Source organism: Pelecanus crispus, chromosome 1 (genome assembly GCF_030463565.1).
Source record: "Pelecanus crispus isolate bPelCri1 chromosome 1, bPelCri1.pri, whole genome shotgun sequence".
Taxonomy (NCBI): domain Eukaryota; kingdom Metazoa; phylum Chordata; class Aves; order Pelecaniformes; family Pelecanidae; genus Pelecanus; species Pelecanus crispus.
The window spans coordinates 60,195,456-60,213,452 of NC_134643.1; the positions used below are offsets into that span (position 1 = coordinate 60,195,456).

At 42.5% G+C, this 17,997-nt stretch overlaps 1 protein-coding gene across 1 annotated transcript in view; it reads left to right on the forward strand.

Moving 5' to 3' along the window:
• RBFOX2 (RNA binding fox-1 homolog 2) overlaps positions 1-17,997 on the forward strand; it is a 170,800-nt gene that overhangs the window by 133,900 nt on the left and 18,903 nt on the right. The window contains exons 5-7 of the mRNA XM_075722115.1: positions 4,229-4,282; positions 13,624-13,716; positions 16,451-16,511. Coding sequence (XP_075578230.1) covers positions 4,229-4,282; positions 13,624-13,716; positions 16,451-16,511 — 208 coding nt within the window. The remainder of the gene's footprint in view (positions 1-4,228; positions 4,283-13,623; positions 13,717-16,450; positions 16,512-17,997) is intronic.

Sequence of the window (17,997 nt, forward strand, 5' to 3'; positions counted from 1 at the left end):
CTTGCATCTATGATAAGGTACATCATGTTCAAGCAAGAAAATTGGGTTCTGGCCATAGCTGATGTCTGTTAATATCTTTATGCCTCTTAAAACTGTTATTTCCAACAGCCCCTGCTACCATTGTAGAGGAGATGATTCTCATCTGCTTGCTTAACAGAAAAATAACTAAAAGCTGGTACAAGGTCACTCCAGGGAATAGAGCACTAAGATAAAACAAGATGCTATAGCTCCTATGCCATGGCATGTCTGGAAATGTGTGTGTGTGTATCTATCCATTATATGGCGTGTGCATGAGCAGTTCATGGGGGAGGCTTGCATGCAAGACCTGACATGTGATGGGGGATGTTGGCTTCTTGGTCACATAGTAAGCTTTTTTAAGTCCTGGTGGGGAGCATTTGAGGTCTCTAGTCCTGCAATGCCTTCTTCAGAGGCTGTGAACTCTGCTGAGGACTTTTTTCCCTGGCTGCTGTGCAGGCTTGTAAGTAGAAGTTATTGGTAATCATTGAGTGAACAAATCGGGTCTGTGAGCACAATGATTCGTGTCTTCAAGGCTGGAGATTAGAGGGTTAGTCCTCATGGATGATCTAAGCATGGGTCTTGTTTTATTTGGCCAGACCCTCTGTCTGCTGGAAAATACAAACATGCATGTATACATGATTTTAAAAAATTACTATAGGCGCATTTGGTGTTGACCCTTGTATTTAGAAGGCCTAGCATTTTCCATACAAAAATTGTGACCTTCACTAAGGAGCTCTTAAAACTTCCACTGTTTGCAGTAGACTGTTGACATTTGGTAGGGGAAGCACCATCAAAGAACAAAGTGCCTTTTTATGTTCCAGTAAATTAGATTCAGCTTTGAAGGAGATATAAACTGTTAAAATGAACTGGTTCTTTTTTCGTGCTTTCATTCTTCAGGAAAATTCTGGCCTGCTACCAAAAAAAAAGTGCCTCCAGTGCTGGACCTGCTGTAACCACTGCAGCGGTGAGGACAAGAGCTGTGGTGTTAGGAGCTGTCAGAGCAGCTGTGGCAATGGCTGCAGCAGAGTCTTGAAGAGCCCAGTGCACGTCCTGCTGCCTTGCGGCCATGCTGCTTTCTTCCAGGGAATTTCGTGGAGCAGGAAGCCCCTCCCCAGCAAACTTCAGTTCAGCAGTTAGCCCCTGTTGTCTCTGCTCCTCCTCTCCCAAGCAGGTCCTCCCGCCTGCCTCTTCAAACACCCACAACTCCTAGGCAGAAAAGAGGTGGGGGCAGTTTGCATGGGTGGATGTAGCCCACTGCAGTACATCTCAAGCCTGTGCTCACTGCAGCTGCAGGATTTGGTGATCTTAATTCTGTCATCTAGGAAGTGATGTACCTCCATCACCTACAAGGCAGGGAGGCAGCCCTGCCACCTCTCGTGGAGCTAGGTCAGACCACTTGCATTCCACATTACCGCAAGCTTTTTGTCAGCCACGAGAAATTAAACACACAAAACAGTATTTCCTGTTGGTGTGGAAACCCTGCATGGTGAGCTCAGCCTAACAGGGCTGGCAGGCAGCGCTGGCAGTGATACCCGAGGATCCAGGCCCAGCTGGGTGTGGAGAAAGGGGAAGATGGCATGGCATAATTGTGCACCAGAAGCTGCACACTTTGTTCTCTTTCAAGATGATTCTAATGAGGTAGAAAATGGTGATTTTTTTCTGGCTTTGAAGGTTCTGAAAACAATTTTGGCATTTGCATTTATTGAGAGCCCGGCTGTTTCAGTGTGTGTGGCAAGGCTAGGCAGCTGAGCTGATCTGGCAGGGACAGATCCTGCTCTCAGGCAGGGTGTGCTGCTTTCTACTCCCTTTTGCTTCTCGGAGCCCTAATGCTCACCTGACCCTCTGAGCCACTTCAGATCGGTAAATCGTCAAAACCTTTGTATTTATTCCTTTTTTGGGGCTAGTTTTTAGGATTGGTGAGCTGTATCAGTTTATCCACAGGTGAGAATGAAAACTGAGGCCAGCTTTAGGAAGCTGGTGGGACCAGACAAGGAAGGACAAGGGAGCACGGACAGCCCTTCAGCAGCCGCGAGCTGTTAAATTGGTTCAGCCCCTGTCGTGTAACAATACTGAAATAGCCTACCAAGAAAGCAATCATGACTGATTTCTTTCATGGCAGTGCCCAAGCCGTATGCAACAAAGACAACAAAAAGCAATCAACGGCTAATCTCCTTTATAGACAAGCCCACACCAAGCGTGGGATAGAAATAGAAAATGTATTTTAGCTGTGATTGGCACAGCAGTGGTCAAAAGAGGATCCAGCATGGATCAAGCCTAAGCTGTTGAGATGTTGAGGTTTCAAGGAAGATGCATGTTTACATTAGCATTATTCAAACGTCATGTAACGTGGGATATTGTGAATTCAATTGTTCTTTGGATGAATAGACGATCAAGTATTGTCCTTAAACAATAGAACAGTAAAAACAACATCTGTGAACCAACGTTCGTAAAATAATACAACTATCTCCTTTTTAAGAATGGAGAATGGAAGCAGACAGAAAACTATAGCTAAAATTGTTGGAAGCATTTTGTTTGCTTAAAGACAGTTGTGGATTACTTGTTCAAGGAACTTAATAGCTTTTTATTGCCTTAGGTATTCACAGCTTCTCCTCAGTCATCATGGCTTGCTGTTGTAAATGTTCCATGTTTGCAAATCTGGCCACAAGTCTTTCAAGCAGGGCACCCATAAAATGAGCATTATACCCATTTGACCCCAAATGGAAATGTTAATTAAAAAAAAAAAGGCAAATATAATACTAAGAGCACTGTGGCAAAGTGGAGAGTGTCCCAGTGCCCAGAGGCTGTGTTCATCATCTTTCCGAACTGTGAAACCATCCTGTCTTTTCACATTGACCATTCCTTCATTTGCTACCACCTTTATATCTTCTGCAAGCAGCGAGATCAAAACCATGCTGATGGAGGCTTTTGTAAATAATGGTGTAGGAAAAATGCTCAGATACAGCATTTGTCTGCACAATATGGGTCTCTAGAATGAAGACTGCTCTGTATATATGCTCCTGAAAATGAGATCTTAGACCTGTCTTTCTGTTCATTAAAAAATAATCCAGCCACCAAGCCAGGAAATGTGAAATTAATTATTACTCCACCCTTAATTGGTTTAGTGGTGGACTTGGTAGTGTTAGGTTAATGGTGGGACTTGGTGATCTTAAAGGTCTTTTCCAACCTAAAAGATTCTAAGAGCAGACCTCCAGTTTGGAATGACAACACTGATGCTTCTAGAGGACAGAGCATTGTAGGGCTCTGTTGAAGTGGTGATGCTTTTACCTATAGATTACTTGTTTGAATCTGACCAGTTCAATAAAAATATTTTAATACGTTCCAAGGTGAAGGATGTGATCCATATTTGGTTCCACAGAGTGTGGTGAATCTCCTTTCTAGCTTGTAGCTCTCGTTTCCCATTTTTGCTCTGTGCTGTCAGGAACTCTTTGGAACCAGTTGTTGAAACAGTGCAGAGTAGTGGGGCCCTGCTCTCTTTGGGGGTCTCCAGGATGAGGCAGAGGTCAGAATTGTATCAGATGTGATAAACTTGCATGGGTTATCGACAGCCTGCTCTGTGTCACAGGTTGAAGTTGAATGCTATTTTTCTGAAAAACAAACTGTTGGGGGTTGGACATTTTCATGGTTTATGAATCTGCCATCAATTCTTTTGAAGGCTTGGAGTTTTGGAAAGTAAAGGTGGGGGGGGGAAAGGAGATTTGGGGTTTGGAATCCCTGAGGTTGGGAGTCTTATGTGACTATCCTCTCCAGAGAAACATCATCACTGTTAAGTTTCTCTGTGATAGCCGCTTCAGGAGGAAGACAAAATGCTGAATTACATTTGAGAAATGCTGTTAGATGTCTGAGAATAAATCATATAACCATGTCTTAGATGAAACAGTAGAATGAGGGAAGAAAGAATTGTTTAGATTAAACAGGGGAAAAGAAAGGCCACCTCAAATCCCTAAAACTTTTCTGGAGATTGTTTTTCTTCCTTTAGACTTTAGTGAGAAAACCTGGGGTCTGTGACCAAGAGGATCTGCATGTCCTAACCTGAGGGAGTGGGGTCAAGTCACTGGGATTTTATGCCTTTGCCTGTATGCTAGAAATGGAAATATTCCCACCTCCCTTCTTGCACTAAGCCATCCTCCAAAAGGTAGGAAAAATGGATTACCAAAAATAAATCTTTTTTTTTCCCCTTGTCTCTCTGCAGCAATTCGGCAAAATCCTTGATGTAGAGATAATCTTTAATGAGCGTGGCTCCAAGGTAAGTCCTGTTTCTGTACCCGCTTCTCCTGTTTTGATTGCAGAGTAAAAGGCAGTTCATTGCCTAGAGAATATACTCTGTAGAGATCAGCAGGAATTAATGTGATGGGGGAAGGGAAAAGCTATTTTGGGGGCTGTCTCCTGTTCCCTCTGACTCCAGACTCATGGTCATTTCTGGGCAGCATGTACAAATGCTGCTAGACACTCCTGTCTGTAATGTGGGATCAGGCTCCCCAGCCTTTTGAACAAACAGGGAGTAAGTCACTTGAGCCTTCATACCAACCTGTTCCCATTGCATTGGCAATGGGTGCCCTGTGGGGAAGGCAGAATAAGGTAAAACAGCTTTGTGTGACGGGAGACTGTAAGAACAAAGCCTAACCCACCCACCCACCCCTCCCCCAACCACATTTTCGTTGCATTAAAATACTTCTATAGAAAAACTGTCATATCTCATATGTGAAAGGATTCATTTGCTCTATTTTGCAGACTTACTCAGCACTTCTGAGATACCAGCCTTTCATGTTTGAGATATTTGATGCTTAATACTAAGCATCCTCATTCCTCTTGCCCTGTCCCATGTGGACCTTTCCCCACTGAATTTGCATTCACACCTATTTTCATCTTATGGATATATATTAAGAGGGAAGTTTTGTTGAGGGTTAATGGTAATTTATTTCTCTGGAGAGGAGATTTCAAATGTTGCTCAGGTCAGCTGCAGAGAGATTCAGTGATCTTTGTCCTAATTGGCAATTGGTTCTCATCACATAACCAGTATCACCACAATGACAAATTGATGTGATTCTCTCTCTGCCCAGGAGGTTCAGCACTGGAATAGCAGGGAGTTTTGCAGGTCAGGAGCAAGGTGCATTGCCAAAGCTCTATGGGGGAAGCTTGCACAGTGCATGTCTATACTCTGCTTGACTTAATCAATGCTAAGATTCCCATTTTCAATTAAAACAAAATTTTCCTCCTCCCCCCCCCCCCCCCCCCCCCCCCCCACGTGTGCGCACATGTGTGCATGCACACAAGAGACTTTGAAGTTGCAATTCAGCTAAGCAGTTTCGGTTTAGAGTCTATGCCTTTTGCTTGGATTTGAGGTTCACAGTCTTAAGGTGGCCTCTTTGCTTCAACATATATCCCAGGGTATGTTCATGTTCAGAGCCCTCTGCAAATTTCCACCCATGTTGCCCAAGGTGCATTCTGAAATTCTTCAGTCTCTGTATTAGCTGGAAACCAGAAAGCAGTTGATCTGTATACAAAAGAAATGAGTGTTAGCCCTTTCCCCATCCTTTGTTTGTGCTTAATACCGTGGTTTGTTTGGGTTTTTTTATTAAGACAGTCTGAACAAGTAAGTGTCTATATGGCTTAGTTAGAAAGTTTTACTTCCCTTTGTGGATAAAAATCTATATGCTTTACCAAGACAATCAGCTGTGCTGAGTTTGTAAATAGTTATTCTGCTCTCTACTGTTCTTCTGATATTTATAGGCCAGAGCTATCTGTGAATTAGTCTTGATTTTAGTTATTTCTCTTTGGCTTTGGGAATAGCCTCTGGCCTCTATCAAATCCCTACTTGTTTGGATGTAATTGCAAAACAAAGAACAAAAATAACTGGCCTGGCAAAGTGGTGAGCTCTATCCTTCATCCCCCACTGCCTGTGCTTTCCAGAACACTGTTTTCCTCTCCACACATGAACTTTACCCTCTCTCTCTCTCCCATCCATACAGCCGTGTGTATTAAGCACCCACGGCTGCCCTTTCCCTTCTAGGCAACACTAACGTTGGAGGCTTTCTGTGAAGACTTGATTTATGACTATGAAAAGTACCTTCTTGTGCACTTGTTAAAGCCCAAGGCTTCTGGTTTTCAGTTAAAACAAAAGTTATTGCTGAAGAGTTCCTTGACTAATTTTATCCTGAATCCTTAATAAATATATGAAAAAAGAAAGCGATCTAAAGAGATGTTCTTCCAGTCCTTGACCATGCAGTTTTCTACTGCTTTTTTGTCATCTTACAGCAAAAAGCAGTTGCAAAACTGGGACCCTGTATGAGGGATGGGGCAGAATCTGAACGGAATGACAAAACACCCAAAGAGTAATTTTGTGGTATCTTTGCATCCTTCTCTACCCAAAATAATTCCTGTTTTTAAAAAGAATGCAAGATTATTCCTGCTTAGCATGAAAATGGGAGGCCCCAGTGTTTGAGTGGGGTGTAGCTGCACGAAGCACCTGGTATTCACATAATAATGGAAAAACAACAGTTTGGTGATCTGATGGTGAAGCAAAGGAAATGGATCTTTCTGGAGGCCACTCACTCACTCTTGGGTTCTTCCTCCACCTTAGGAAAAAAAAAATCTGAATGCATTTTCCTGCCCTGTGGTTTCCATTCTAATCTAATGATATGAAACCTCTCTCTTCTTCTCCTCTTCCTCTCTCTTGGGAATCCGAAAGCAGATGCTCCTGCTGCCTGCCTTGTGCTGTGTTCTCAATGCTCCCTTCCCTTCCCCGGGTTCCTAAGGGTTGTAGAGTTTTGTGTATATGTTTTGTAAATATTTAAAAGGTACAGTGGTAAATCCCAAAGCACCCTGGGTTCGCCCCCAACCCAGTGTACGATGGGGTTGAGCAGCACTTTGTCCCTGCCGAGCTGCGGCAGGAGATCTCTGCTGGGATCGCTCTAGTGCTGGCTGGTAGGAGGGACTGGAGGAAGCGTGTGGGTTGCATCCTTCCTTTTGAATCCACCTGAGATGACCAGGCAGTTCTCTTCGACAGCCTGGCGGAACTATATCAAGCTGGCTGCATCTTCAGGATCTGTGTGTATTTAGGAAGTTTGGTGACTAAAGAGAGAGCGGCGTGTGTCCGTCACAGCCAACTCGCACCTCAGGTTCTTGCATTTGGCTTAGGAAATGTTATTTGTTGACTTTCTGTATCGCAGCAGAGTAGGAGGCAGTTAATAATTAGTTTTGCTGATTCTCCTCTCAAAGCAATGTGAATTCTTGTTTCCTAACTCGATTTCTGCCCAGATTCAATCTGTTTAGTAGGATTATATGGGCCCTGGTAGACTTCACGCTGATATTGCTTTGCTACGTATGGGAAACAAGATACAAACTTGAAACATACCTTTAATTTCATTTTGTTTTATTCTTGTTTAATAGAATGACATCAGTCTTCCCTTGATGTGTTTGGTTTTTTCGCTTGCTTCCAGGAAGCTAGCTGTTTGTTTCGTTTGTCCTGTTTACCATTACATTTCTAGTTCTGACCCATATAAGTGCCTTTAAATAGCATTCTGCTCATGGTTGCAGTTTACCATGCACTTCACTGAACCATGAATAAAACACCTCCAGAGGAAGTAGAGAGAGGATTCCTGCTCCTCTTGTTAGTAGAGTTGCATCCTCTAGATGCGTATTTTGGCACTGTTGTGCTGAAGCAAACAAGTGGACATTTGCAGAATTAATGCAGTCTGCCTGCATAACGAGTACCCTGTGGCATTTGTAAAACTGCAGGGGAAGGGAATCCAAGCTCTTTGCTCATCAGCTGCGTACTGTGTGGTGTTCCAAGATGTGCCCTTGATGACACTCAGAGACCAAGAGTACGTACGCACACAGCAAAATTGTGGCTGAAGAGGGAGCTCTTTTTTTTTTTTTAAATTTTTTTAAATGGTAGGAGTTCATATTAGTGCAGATTGCAAGCCCGTGGTTTCAGGACCGTGTAAGTTTATGTCCCTCACTGCCTTCCACTTGGGAGACCCAGATCTCCAAGTTCTTGTATAGGACTGAAGTGTCTAGAAGCGCTTCATGTTTAATTAAATAATTGGTTGTATAGTAGCTTACATCTTGTCTTCACAAAGCAATTGCATCTATTGGTGAGTGGAGTTCTGTACGTAAACCTGTGATTAGTAAAAACTTGTGCAGAAAGCTGTGTGGAAACACTTAGGGGTGTTTTATGTTTGCAGTTAACTGTAGGTTAAGATAAGAATATGAATTTAGCTTTTGATAACTGTGCCTAAAAGACTGTATGTTTGCACGTGCATTTTTATCTTCTTTGAATGAATTAGGTGCGTTGAGTGCCACTCCTGTTCTGGACTTAATCTCTACTCAGTGAAATAGATACAACCCGTTGTTACATAAAATAAATTAGAGGTCTTGTTTTCATTTTAAATCTATTTTTATAATTTTTGTTCAGTCACCAGTTGAGCCAGAAATACAAATAGTGTTATTAACACAAAGAGGCTTAGTAACAAATTAAGTACCAGTGACCAGCGTTGCTTTCTCAGGCCACCAAATCCCTTTATAATGCCAGTGGCATGAAGGAGACATGACCTGTGTCCCTTTATCCTAGTTCAGTGAAGTACAGTTTCATGCCTTCAACTCTGCAATGCTAAACTAATGCATTAAATTAGTCCATACACCACTGAACTTGTTTCTTTAAGGCTGAAGCTGACGGCTTGATAGTATAAGCTGAGGTACCTATGGGAGGCGCCTTCCCAGTAGCGCTCGTTTCACTGTGTAGGGAGTTGAATCCAGGGTGCTAAATTAGCAAAAAAACCGGATGCAGCACACAGAGAGGGAGAAATGAGCTTGTCCTCTGCCAGTTTTGCTAGTTGAACTCGCAGCCCGCACAGTAAGATCCAAGGTCGATCGAGGGGAGGAGGAGGAGCGCACAACTGGGGACGACGCGGGGCCGCGAAGCCCCTGACCCGAGTTGGCCGGAGCTGCTCTGAAGGCCCGAGCTCTGGCTGAGCAGCAGTGCTGGCCGGGCTCCCGCCATTCGCTCCCGGCCTCTGCCCCCTCCTCGGTTTTGCAGGAGGGGTTGCCAGTGGAGCAACACAACAAGCTGGACTGGGGAAATGATCCAGCTTAAAAATAGCCCTGTAGGTTTTTTTCTTTTTTTGAAGACCCATTTATGTTTGGGTTTTGGGGTGGGGTTTTTTTGTTGGTTTGTTGTTGTTGGGTTTTTTTGGTTTTGTTTTTGGGTTTTTTGTTTTTTTTTTTTTTTTTTTTTTTTTAAGCCAGATGAATTCCTGCATCTGGCTCACCGGATTGCACAGGTACACGCACAGGTGCTTTATGCTTATTCGCTTTAATGCACTCAAAGTGCAGCACAGGGGCAGGGAGGAGCTGGAAGAGCTGCTGAAATGGTGGCAGCTTGGTTTACGCTGATTCCCTCACCAATTTAAACTGTGTGCGTTTGCGTGTGTCATTTCAACAATGTGTTTCTGAAGTTCGTGCTGTTTCTGTCAGTGCGTTCAGTCTTGCTCATCTCAGGTGGATTATAGCTGAAACCCTCCTACTCTCTCCAGATGCCTTGGAAACAGGTAGCCTAAACTGCTGTCTCCTTGGCCATTTTTTCAGTCTCCTAAAAGTTTGTTTATTACGGAAATAAGGAATGGGGAACAAACAAACAAACAAAAACTTGGTTAAAAATGAGCACAGCAGCAGATGATGGCAAGGCCGGTTGCTGGCTGCATGCTCCAGTGGTACAAGGCAAAGACGCTGCTGCTGAGGTGACCGGTCTAAACTCCGTGACAAATGAAGGGTTAACAATGCATGGATTTCAAGGGGCTCTGTTTAGTTTCCTTTGGTTTTATTTTCTTTTTTATTTTACTTTATTTTTTTTTGTTGTTGTTTTTTGTTTAATTTCTGTGTTCTGGCCACACCCAGGAGAACCGTCTGCTTTTGATTTCTCCCTTTACGGTTACATGGTAAATTTTCTTTCTCATTCTTCAGAGATGGAAACGTTCAAATACTATATATATACATTTATTATTTTTTTTCACGGCTCATCATGCTGCTTGTTATTTATTGCAGAGTCTGAGGCCAGACTAAAAGGGTGGCAGTTACTCGGTCTCTTCAGGCCCTTTGAATAAACCTTTGGGTAAAAAAGTGTTAGTCTGGCACTGCAAATTACTCACCAGTCCTAAAAATGTTTGCTGGGGTTATTTAGTGTTTGCTGGGTACAGTGAGGCTTAAACTTTTTTTCTGCTTGGGAGAAGTCCCTGGCAGTTGCTGGTGGACAGGAATTGTTGAAAATTTCAGCCTTCTTATCATAACAGCCTTATTAAACCCAACCTATTTGTATAATCGAAATTGTAGAAACCTTAAGTCTTTTTTTTACCCAGGATTGTATCTTCCCTTCTTCTGGCTCCATATCTACTCCTGTGGAGCAAACCAGTACCTGCTATAAAGCTAAGCTAGTAAATATTGGTCATCTGCCACCTCTTTTTTTCTTTTTTTTCCAAGGGCAAGACAACCTTGGGAGGGAAAACTGAGAATTGTTTGTTGTATATGTATTTAGGTACAAATTAATCCCTATTCTTTACAGGTCATCTGTGAGAAGGAATTAAAATTATATGTATGTGCTTTTTTTTTTCTCTCCCACCTCAAAAATGTGTATATATAATTGCTAGTTTTTAAAGTTAGAAATAACAAAAATGTCAAGCATGGCTCACCTATTTTTCCTGATGAAAATTTGATTGTCTGAGAGATGCATTAAGAAGACAAACAAAGGGGGCACAAATACTGACTCTGCCATAGTCAACTATGTAAGGCGTTAATTCAGCATTGACATTAAATGGTTCTCAACAAAGAGAGTTGCACAAGCTAAGGACTGATCTGTTAACAAAACAAAAATTGTGGTTAATTAGTTATGTTGATCAGAATCGGATTAATTCTGTTTTAATTCACATTGTTAATTATTCTCATACAGTCTGCATGTGGATTGTACCCTACCCTTGGGTTAACTTATTAAGAATAGTGAAAATTCCTAATCAGTTTAAAGATATTTAATGATAATGTGTTTTTTAAAATCCCATGCAGACTTCACTAATTGCAAACAAATGTGAATTAAAATAGTCTTAGTTTGGTTCTAGCTTGCACAGATTAATGTCTAAAAAATTACCTTCCCTTTGCTCTTCAGCTTTCAGTTCACATCATCACTGAAGACATAAATTTCATTTGGTCTCCACAGGCTTGTCTAGAACAAACAGAAATTTTAATGTAAAAAGAGAAGAGGGAAATAGAGATTCCTGTTGCAGTCTTTACCTCCCCTCCTCCCCCAACCTTTTAAAGATGCTTTTTCCCCATTATATAGAACCAGAGGGAAAGGTGTTGCTCTATTTCTCAGTCTTGCCTTTCTCTGTAGGGGTTCTTTGAAGCAGACACGATACCCTGGCCCTTCATAATCAGCTTTGCTATTACACCCCCCGCACTCCCCTGGTTCCCTGCGACATATTTGAGTTATATGCGGTTGGGCTGTTTTATTAGCTCCGATCTCTTGTAGCTCCAATTTTAATTCATTTAAACAGAAAACTTTTATGCTGTTCTGAAAAAGGCATCAGTTTGTTATTTATATAGCTTTTTATTTATAGCTGGAGATATGCAATTATCTGAAGCTTTAGATTATTGGGTTGGAGCCTAAAGGAGCGCTCTCGTTGATCTCAACAGTGCAATACTTGGCTAAGTTCTTTTATTATTGCTGTTCAGTGGAAAAAAAAAAAGTGGTGGGGGGGGAACAAACCCTGCATTTTACAAATGTGTAACAGTTTTGTGCTGGAAACCTAGCTGTGGATGATAAAGGCCAGCATGTGCGAATGGCTTGGGCTTTTTAAGATTAGTGTTGCAAAGACCTTTAAAAAGCACTCGGCCTGCTTGTGTCTTGTTGCTAACAGTGCTTAGAAATCAAGATGCTTTTTCCTGGGGGCTGGGGTGGGGGGAGTGGTTCAGTCCGTATGTATCAACCCCGAGCTGCACAGAGGGGCTACGAGGCTAGCATGCCATTTCCCTGACAAGGCATAGCAGTAGATCACTCACATAACCTTGCTCTTCAGTTAATATCAAGAGTTTCCATTGCATCAAATGCAAGCTTTGTTTTTCGTGCTGCTGAGGGTATCGGAGCCAGCAGAGATTAAAAAATTATGTTAAACTGCTATTTGCTTTATACCAAGCCATGGGAACCAGCTATTCCTGTTCTTAAGATACCCTAAAAGCAGAATACAGCAAAGTTTTTTGTTTGGCCCTGCTCTCTGTAATGGCATGAAGAATATCTCATCACAGTTGTCTGTAGTAAGGAGACCATTTGTTACTAGTTAAAATCTGAATTCACCTAGTCACACTGGCTCTGTTTTAACGTCAGTGCACTCGTCTCCGTGGAAGGAAGCACGATCTCGTACCCTGCCCTGTTACGCGACTGCATGAGTTGGCAGCAGCATGAGCATGTAGGACAGGAGCGTTGCATGTGCCTTCATGGATGCAGTGAACTTAAATTAGTCTAACTAAAGGGACGCTTTAGTAGTCCTCGAGCCTTTGTGGTTGCTCCAAGCAGGGCACGTCAATTTTTCCTCAAACTTCGTGGTCTAACTAGGCAGAGATTTGTTACTATCCACAGCGCAGAGGTTGCCATCTCAGAACAAAGCCAAGTAAGATGGGTAGCAGGGTGGGAGGGAGGTAGCAGTAGGTCAGCAGTGTCAGACAAAACCTGCCTTTACCGATGAATTGTTCTTTAGATGTTTATATTTACACTCAAGTCCAACACAGTACTTGTAGATAGGAAAATTTTGAAACCGGAATACGTGATACTCTTAAATCTTCATGTTAAGTAATGTTTATTTGATGGTGCCACCTAGAAGCCCTGCTTACTTTCAGGGCCCCATGCGTTATTAGGGAAGTTAACAGGCGTAGGAGTAGACATCAGCTGTGCCCCGAAGAGCTTACAAGGGATGCTTTACAAACAGCCCTTCCTCTCAGCAGTTTTCTAAGGTAGGTAATTATTATTGTCTCCATTTTACAGGTGGGAAAAGCAAGGTTCAGTGTTTGATTTGCCCAAAGCTTCGCAGAATTCCTGGTGCCAGGCGTGAACTCAGATCGCTGCTCACTCTCGTAGCAGTTTCTCAAGAGAACGAAGTGCTGCTCAGTGTCGATGTCCTGTACTGTGTCTGGGGTGGGCGGGGGGTCCTGCAAAGCATGTGTGTCAATTAGCAGAGGGGAGAGAAGCCCCGCTTGGGCTTGACCAGCTTGCCTATGTTGGAGCAGGGTTTAGTGGTTTTAAACAAACAAACAAAACCAAACAAAATTGTCTCGAGTAACTTTGTACTTCTTTTTTGGTCTGGCCTCAATTGCTTTTATGTTTTCTTTTTTTTTTAATTACTCTTATTATGATTACAGTTCCTTTATTTTATTGAATTTAATTTCTTTCATTTATGAAACATGCATGAACCAACAATGTGACTCTAGGAGGTTATTGCTGAGTTGTGCTGATGTTGATTTCATACTGTGATATTTTTTCTCTATTTACCTAGAGATCAGTATTTCAATATATAACGATGTGCATGTTTTCCCCCCTTCTCCCGCTGCATGCAGGGATTCGGGTTCGTAACTTTCGAGAATAGTGCTGATGCAGACAGGGCCAGGGAGAAATTACACGGCACCGTGGTAGAGGGCCGTAAAATCGAGGTGCATGTCTTCAGTAATTCAATTTCTTCTTTATATTTATTCTTTTGATTTCTTTTTGTGTCTTGCCTCACTTATTTCACATTTGGATCCCAGTCTCGTGTGTGCGTGTGTGTTTGTCTGTGTCCTTCACCTCCCTGCACTGAAATGTATAAAAATTTACACCCCTTATGGAATATTTTTATTGTTGTTTTGGGTATTTTTTCTTTTCTTTTCTTCTTTTATTAAGTTTTTTTCCTACCCACTCCAAATTTTTGCCCTTCTGCTGTCTTGATTTTTCCTTTGCTTCAGTTTGCGAGGCTCCGATTTCCTGTTACAGACCTGAACAAAACTAACTGAAAGAGTACTGTCCGACTTCTAACTCTGTGTCCAAAACAGAAAGCAGGGGGCCAGCCAGTATCCTCTCTTTCCTCTGAGGCCAGTTCTCCTCCATGCAAGTGTGAGATGATGCCCGTGGTGGGAGGGGAGGGGAGACAAGGGGCAGAAGCCCCGAGTGGGCTGTGCTATACACACTGGCGGTTTCTTGACCTGCCCACGGTCAAGAGTAAGCTTGGTGAAAGCTAATCCTTAAAGTTTCTAGCTCTCACCACAGGGGAGTGAAGGGTTAATGTTGGCTGGCCAACATGGCCATATATTGGGCATGCCTGACCAGGTTGGTGTTCCACTGTGTTGAAGGCTAACTGGCATCTTCCCTCTCTCCCTCTTTCTTAAAAGGAAAAAAAAAAGAAAGAAAAAAAAAAGTACAAATATTAAAACAAAAAAGCCGCCGTTTTTGAGTAAGATGTCTGCATATTTTGCTTTTTTTTGTTTTGTTTTTTTTATTTCCCTTTTCGATGGTTTAGCGTTTAGGGCCCTTCACTTGACTCACTCTTTCCATGGTAACTATACACAATGCTGGCGATGGTACGAGTTGGCGGTAAGTGAAACAAAAGCACTAGAGAAGAAGCTTTTTTTTTTTTTAATTTTTCTTAAAATTACAAAAAAACCGAAATTAAATAAGAAAGAAAAAATCCATCTGCCATCTCACATTAACACTACGAAATGTGATTTGACTTGTTGTCCCCACCCACCTCCTTCCCCCTTCTCCCCCTTTTATTTTCAATGCTGTTGAGTAATGCCGCCTGGATTTTGGATGTACATATCGTTTTGTAGCAGTCTGAGCTGTTTGATTACTGACTTCATGGTGATTTCCCCTTGCACATCTTACTCAGAGTTACTGAACTCCAGTTTGGCTGGTTTTTATTAATGCACCCATTTTCTCTCTCCCCTGCCCCTTCTTTCTGCTGCTCTCTCTTTCTGAGACCTGTTTGTAGCTGTTACTGTTTCTTTTCTCTTCCCCCCCCACCCCACACACCCCCCACCCCATTTATTTCTTTACTCGGTTAAATGCAGCTGTTGGTCTCTGCTGACTGGTGGTTTCTGATCGGTTCTGGCAATTTTTCCTTTAAGTGCTTGTGTTGCACTTTGCTGTAGCAGCTGATTTCAGGCACTCGCTCCATCTTAATGATTGTCTGTGAGACCCTATCTACTCCCTCCTCCCCACCCTCCAAATCAATTGTGGGTTCTTTTTTTTTTTTTTTCTTTCTTTCTTTTATCTGTGTGTGTTTAACTGCATGCTCTCAGTCTCATCATTGTTGTTTCCCATTCTTTCTTTTTAAATGTGTAATGTTTCTATTGTTTTGGGGCTGAAACGAGAGTAAATGTAGCTCCAGACTCCCCACCCTGTGTACGCTTACCATCCCTAAGTCTCAAGGGCCCGAAGCAGCTTTTATTTTTATATCTTTTTTTTTTTTTTTTTTTCTTCTTCACCCTGGCCTCAATTCCCATTTGGCATGGGTTTTGGTAAAATATTGATGTTGTATAAAGACTTCACCCTCCTTGCAAGAACTTTGAGGCTGTCTGACACAGGGCTGCAGTAACTTGGCTTCCAAACTGGTCCATCTTTTCTTTATCAGCACCATCTCTGTGGTAACACCCCACTTGCTTGAGCAACCAAACTGCTTGGAACTATGCAGAGCTCTGTAAAGAGGGTGGAGGGCACAATAAAACAACAAAAAAAAAGACCCAGGTCTAACTGCTATGTATTTCCTCTTTTTGCCCCATGAGATTTGTGACAAGGAAAAAATAACCTGGAAAAAGATTTGAAAATGATGGGGAGGACATTGGTGAACGTAGACCATCCAGACGCTTGGTGGTGTTCCAGAAATCCCCTCAAGCCTTGGGAGTTCAAATCTAAAGCTGATGGACTCCAGGTTACATTTTTCTATCTAAAATGTATGCCTGCCAGCGACCTGCTGGGCCCCAATCCCAGCAGCGAGCTTGAGAAACAAGTCAGCTTGTGCATCACCTGGTTCAGTTCCCCTGCCCTGGGCTGCAGAAGTTATTGCTGCCTCTCGGACAGAACCTGGAGAAAACCTCCAAAGTTTTGCCCTTTTGATCAATGAGCTGAAAATAAGCACGTGCCAAGGGGTGGCAGGGTGGCGGAGAATCTGCCCTTTACTCTCGTTGGCCTTTTGTTTAATGCATAATTTTAAAGTGCCACATTTAGCTGTAACTTTTATAATTAAATGGCAACCGTTAAAAGTAATTTAAAGATTGCATTCTTGTAAAATTAGTTGTTTAATTTTTTTTTGCTCAGAGAAGTGTAGTGTGTTTGTGTTATCTGAGAGTTTTCCATTGTTTTCCCTAATGTCCTATGCTTCCTTCCCTCTCCCCCCCTCCCCTTTCTTACTTTTAGGTTAACAACGCCACAGCGCGAGTGATGACCAATAAGAAGATGGTCACACCTTACGCAAATGGTAAGAGAGACTGTACTAATGACGAGCTGAAAGGTTTGAGGGAAGGCAAAAGCTTCCTGGTGAGGGAAAAGTCATGGCCTCTCCTCAGGATAAAAAAAAAAAACCCCAAACAACAACAACAACAACAACAAAAAAAAAGAAATAAACAAAAACTGCACAAACCCTAATTTATAGCATTACTCTTCAGTAGAATTTCTAAGCATTTATGGAGGAATACTGTGTTACAGATGGAGAAGTGGGGACAGAGGAGTAGTGACGTGCCCAAAGTGGCCAAGCTAGGAAAAGAAGCCAAGGACCGATGGGTTTCCTGCCACTACAGCAAGCTGATGCTGTACAGTGGGACGTGCAGTACTCCTGAGTCTCATTGCCATCATGTAGATACCTAAATATGAATGCAGAAGCACAACTTAGGATACATAATTGGATATGTCCCAGTTTACATTCTGTAAAAGTACAGCTGTCCCCAAGCAGCCGGGAAAACAGAGGCATTGCACTGCTTGTTTGCTCACTTTTTGTTACAGACTGTGCCTCTGTGCAGTCATTTTCCAGTGAACCTGAATAGAGAAAGACCAAGTTGTTTGGGTGATGAAGAATCCTGTTTCATCAGGGTATCTTGGTTCTTCTGTCTATGCAGTAATTTTATCGCATAGGCATATATAGCATAAAAAGTCGTTCTTCCCCCAACAGAACTGAATGCTGCTTTGATACAGATTTTGAATCTGAGTCTTTGTGCTGAAACAGGCAGAAAAATTCTTTTTGGTCTGAAAATGTTTGCAAAGAGCTTCAACAAGGCAGGAGGCTGCATATAGGTAGTTGCTAGTGTGAGAATCTGTTTTGATTACAACGTAAGTCTCAGAAGTCAGAAGATAGGAATTTTATTTGTGGCTCTGCTACTGACTTGTTGTGTGGCTCTTGGCAAGTAAATCTTTTTTTTGGTTACTGAACTGGGGAAACAGGGGCAGGCAGAAAGGCTGGGATTTTGAGTCTCAGTGTCTGAAAGGAACCAGGAGATGTTGTAGTAAAAGGCAATGCAGCCATGTTATGTTGTCCTGAAAACAGGGGCAGAAAATGCATGTGACTATTTAGTAACAAAACTTGGCTTACTTGTGAAACCCTGATAATGGGCAGGAATATTTTGCTTTTGCAACCATCAACTTAAAAGCCAGCTTTAAAGCTACGCAAAGGTGTGAAGTATTAGGCCAGGCTTAAGGCATGCTGACGAGTGGTCATACGACTGTTACTAAATTTGAGGGTTGATCCCAGTCCTCTCATTGCCACCACTCACTCGTGTATTTTGCCATCAAGGTGGGCAGCGCAGCAGCAGCACACCCAGTTTTGCAGAGGGAGCGTGCATTGCATCTCTCGTTCATACTCTGCCAGCAGATGAAGGGGTGGTGTTGATGGGCTGTGGTTCACAAAGTTGTTCATACGGTTTCTAGGCTCGTTAGAGGTGTTCAAGTGCAGTAAGTGCATCAGGACTCCAAGG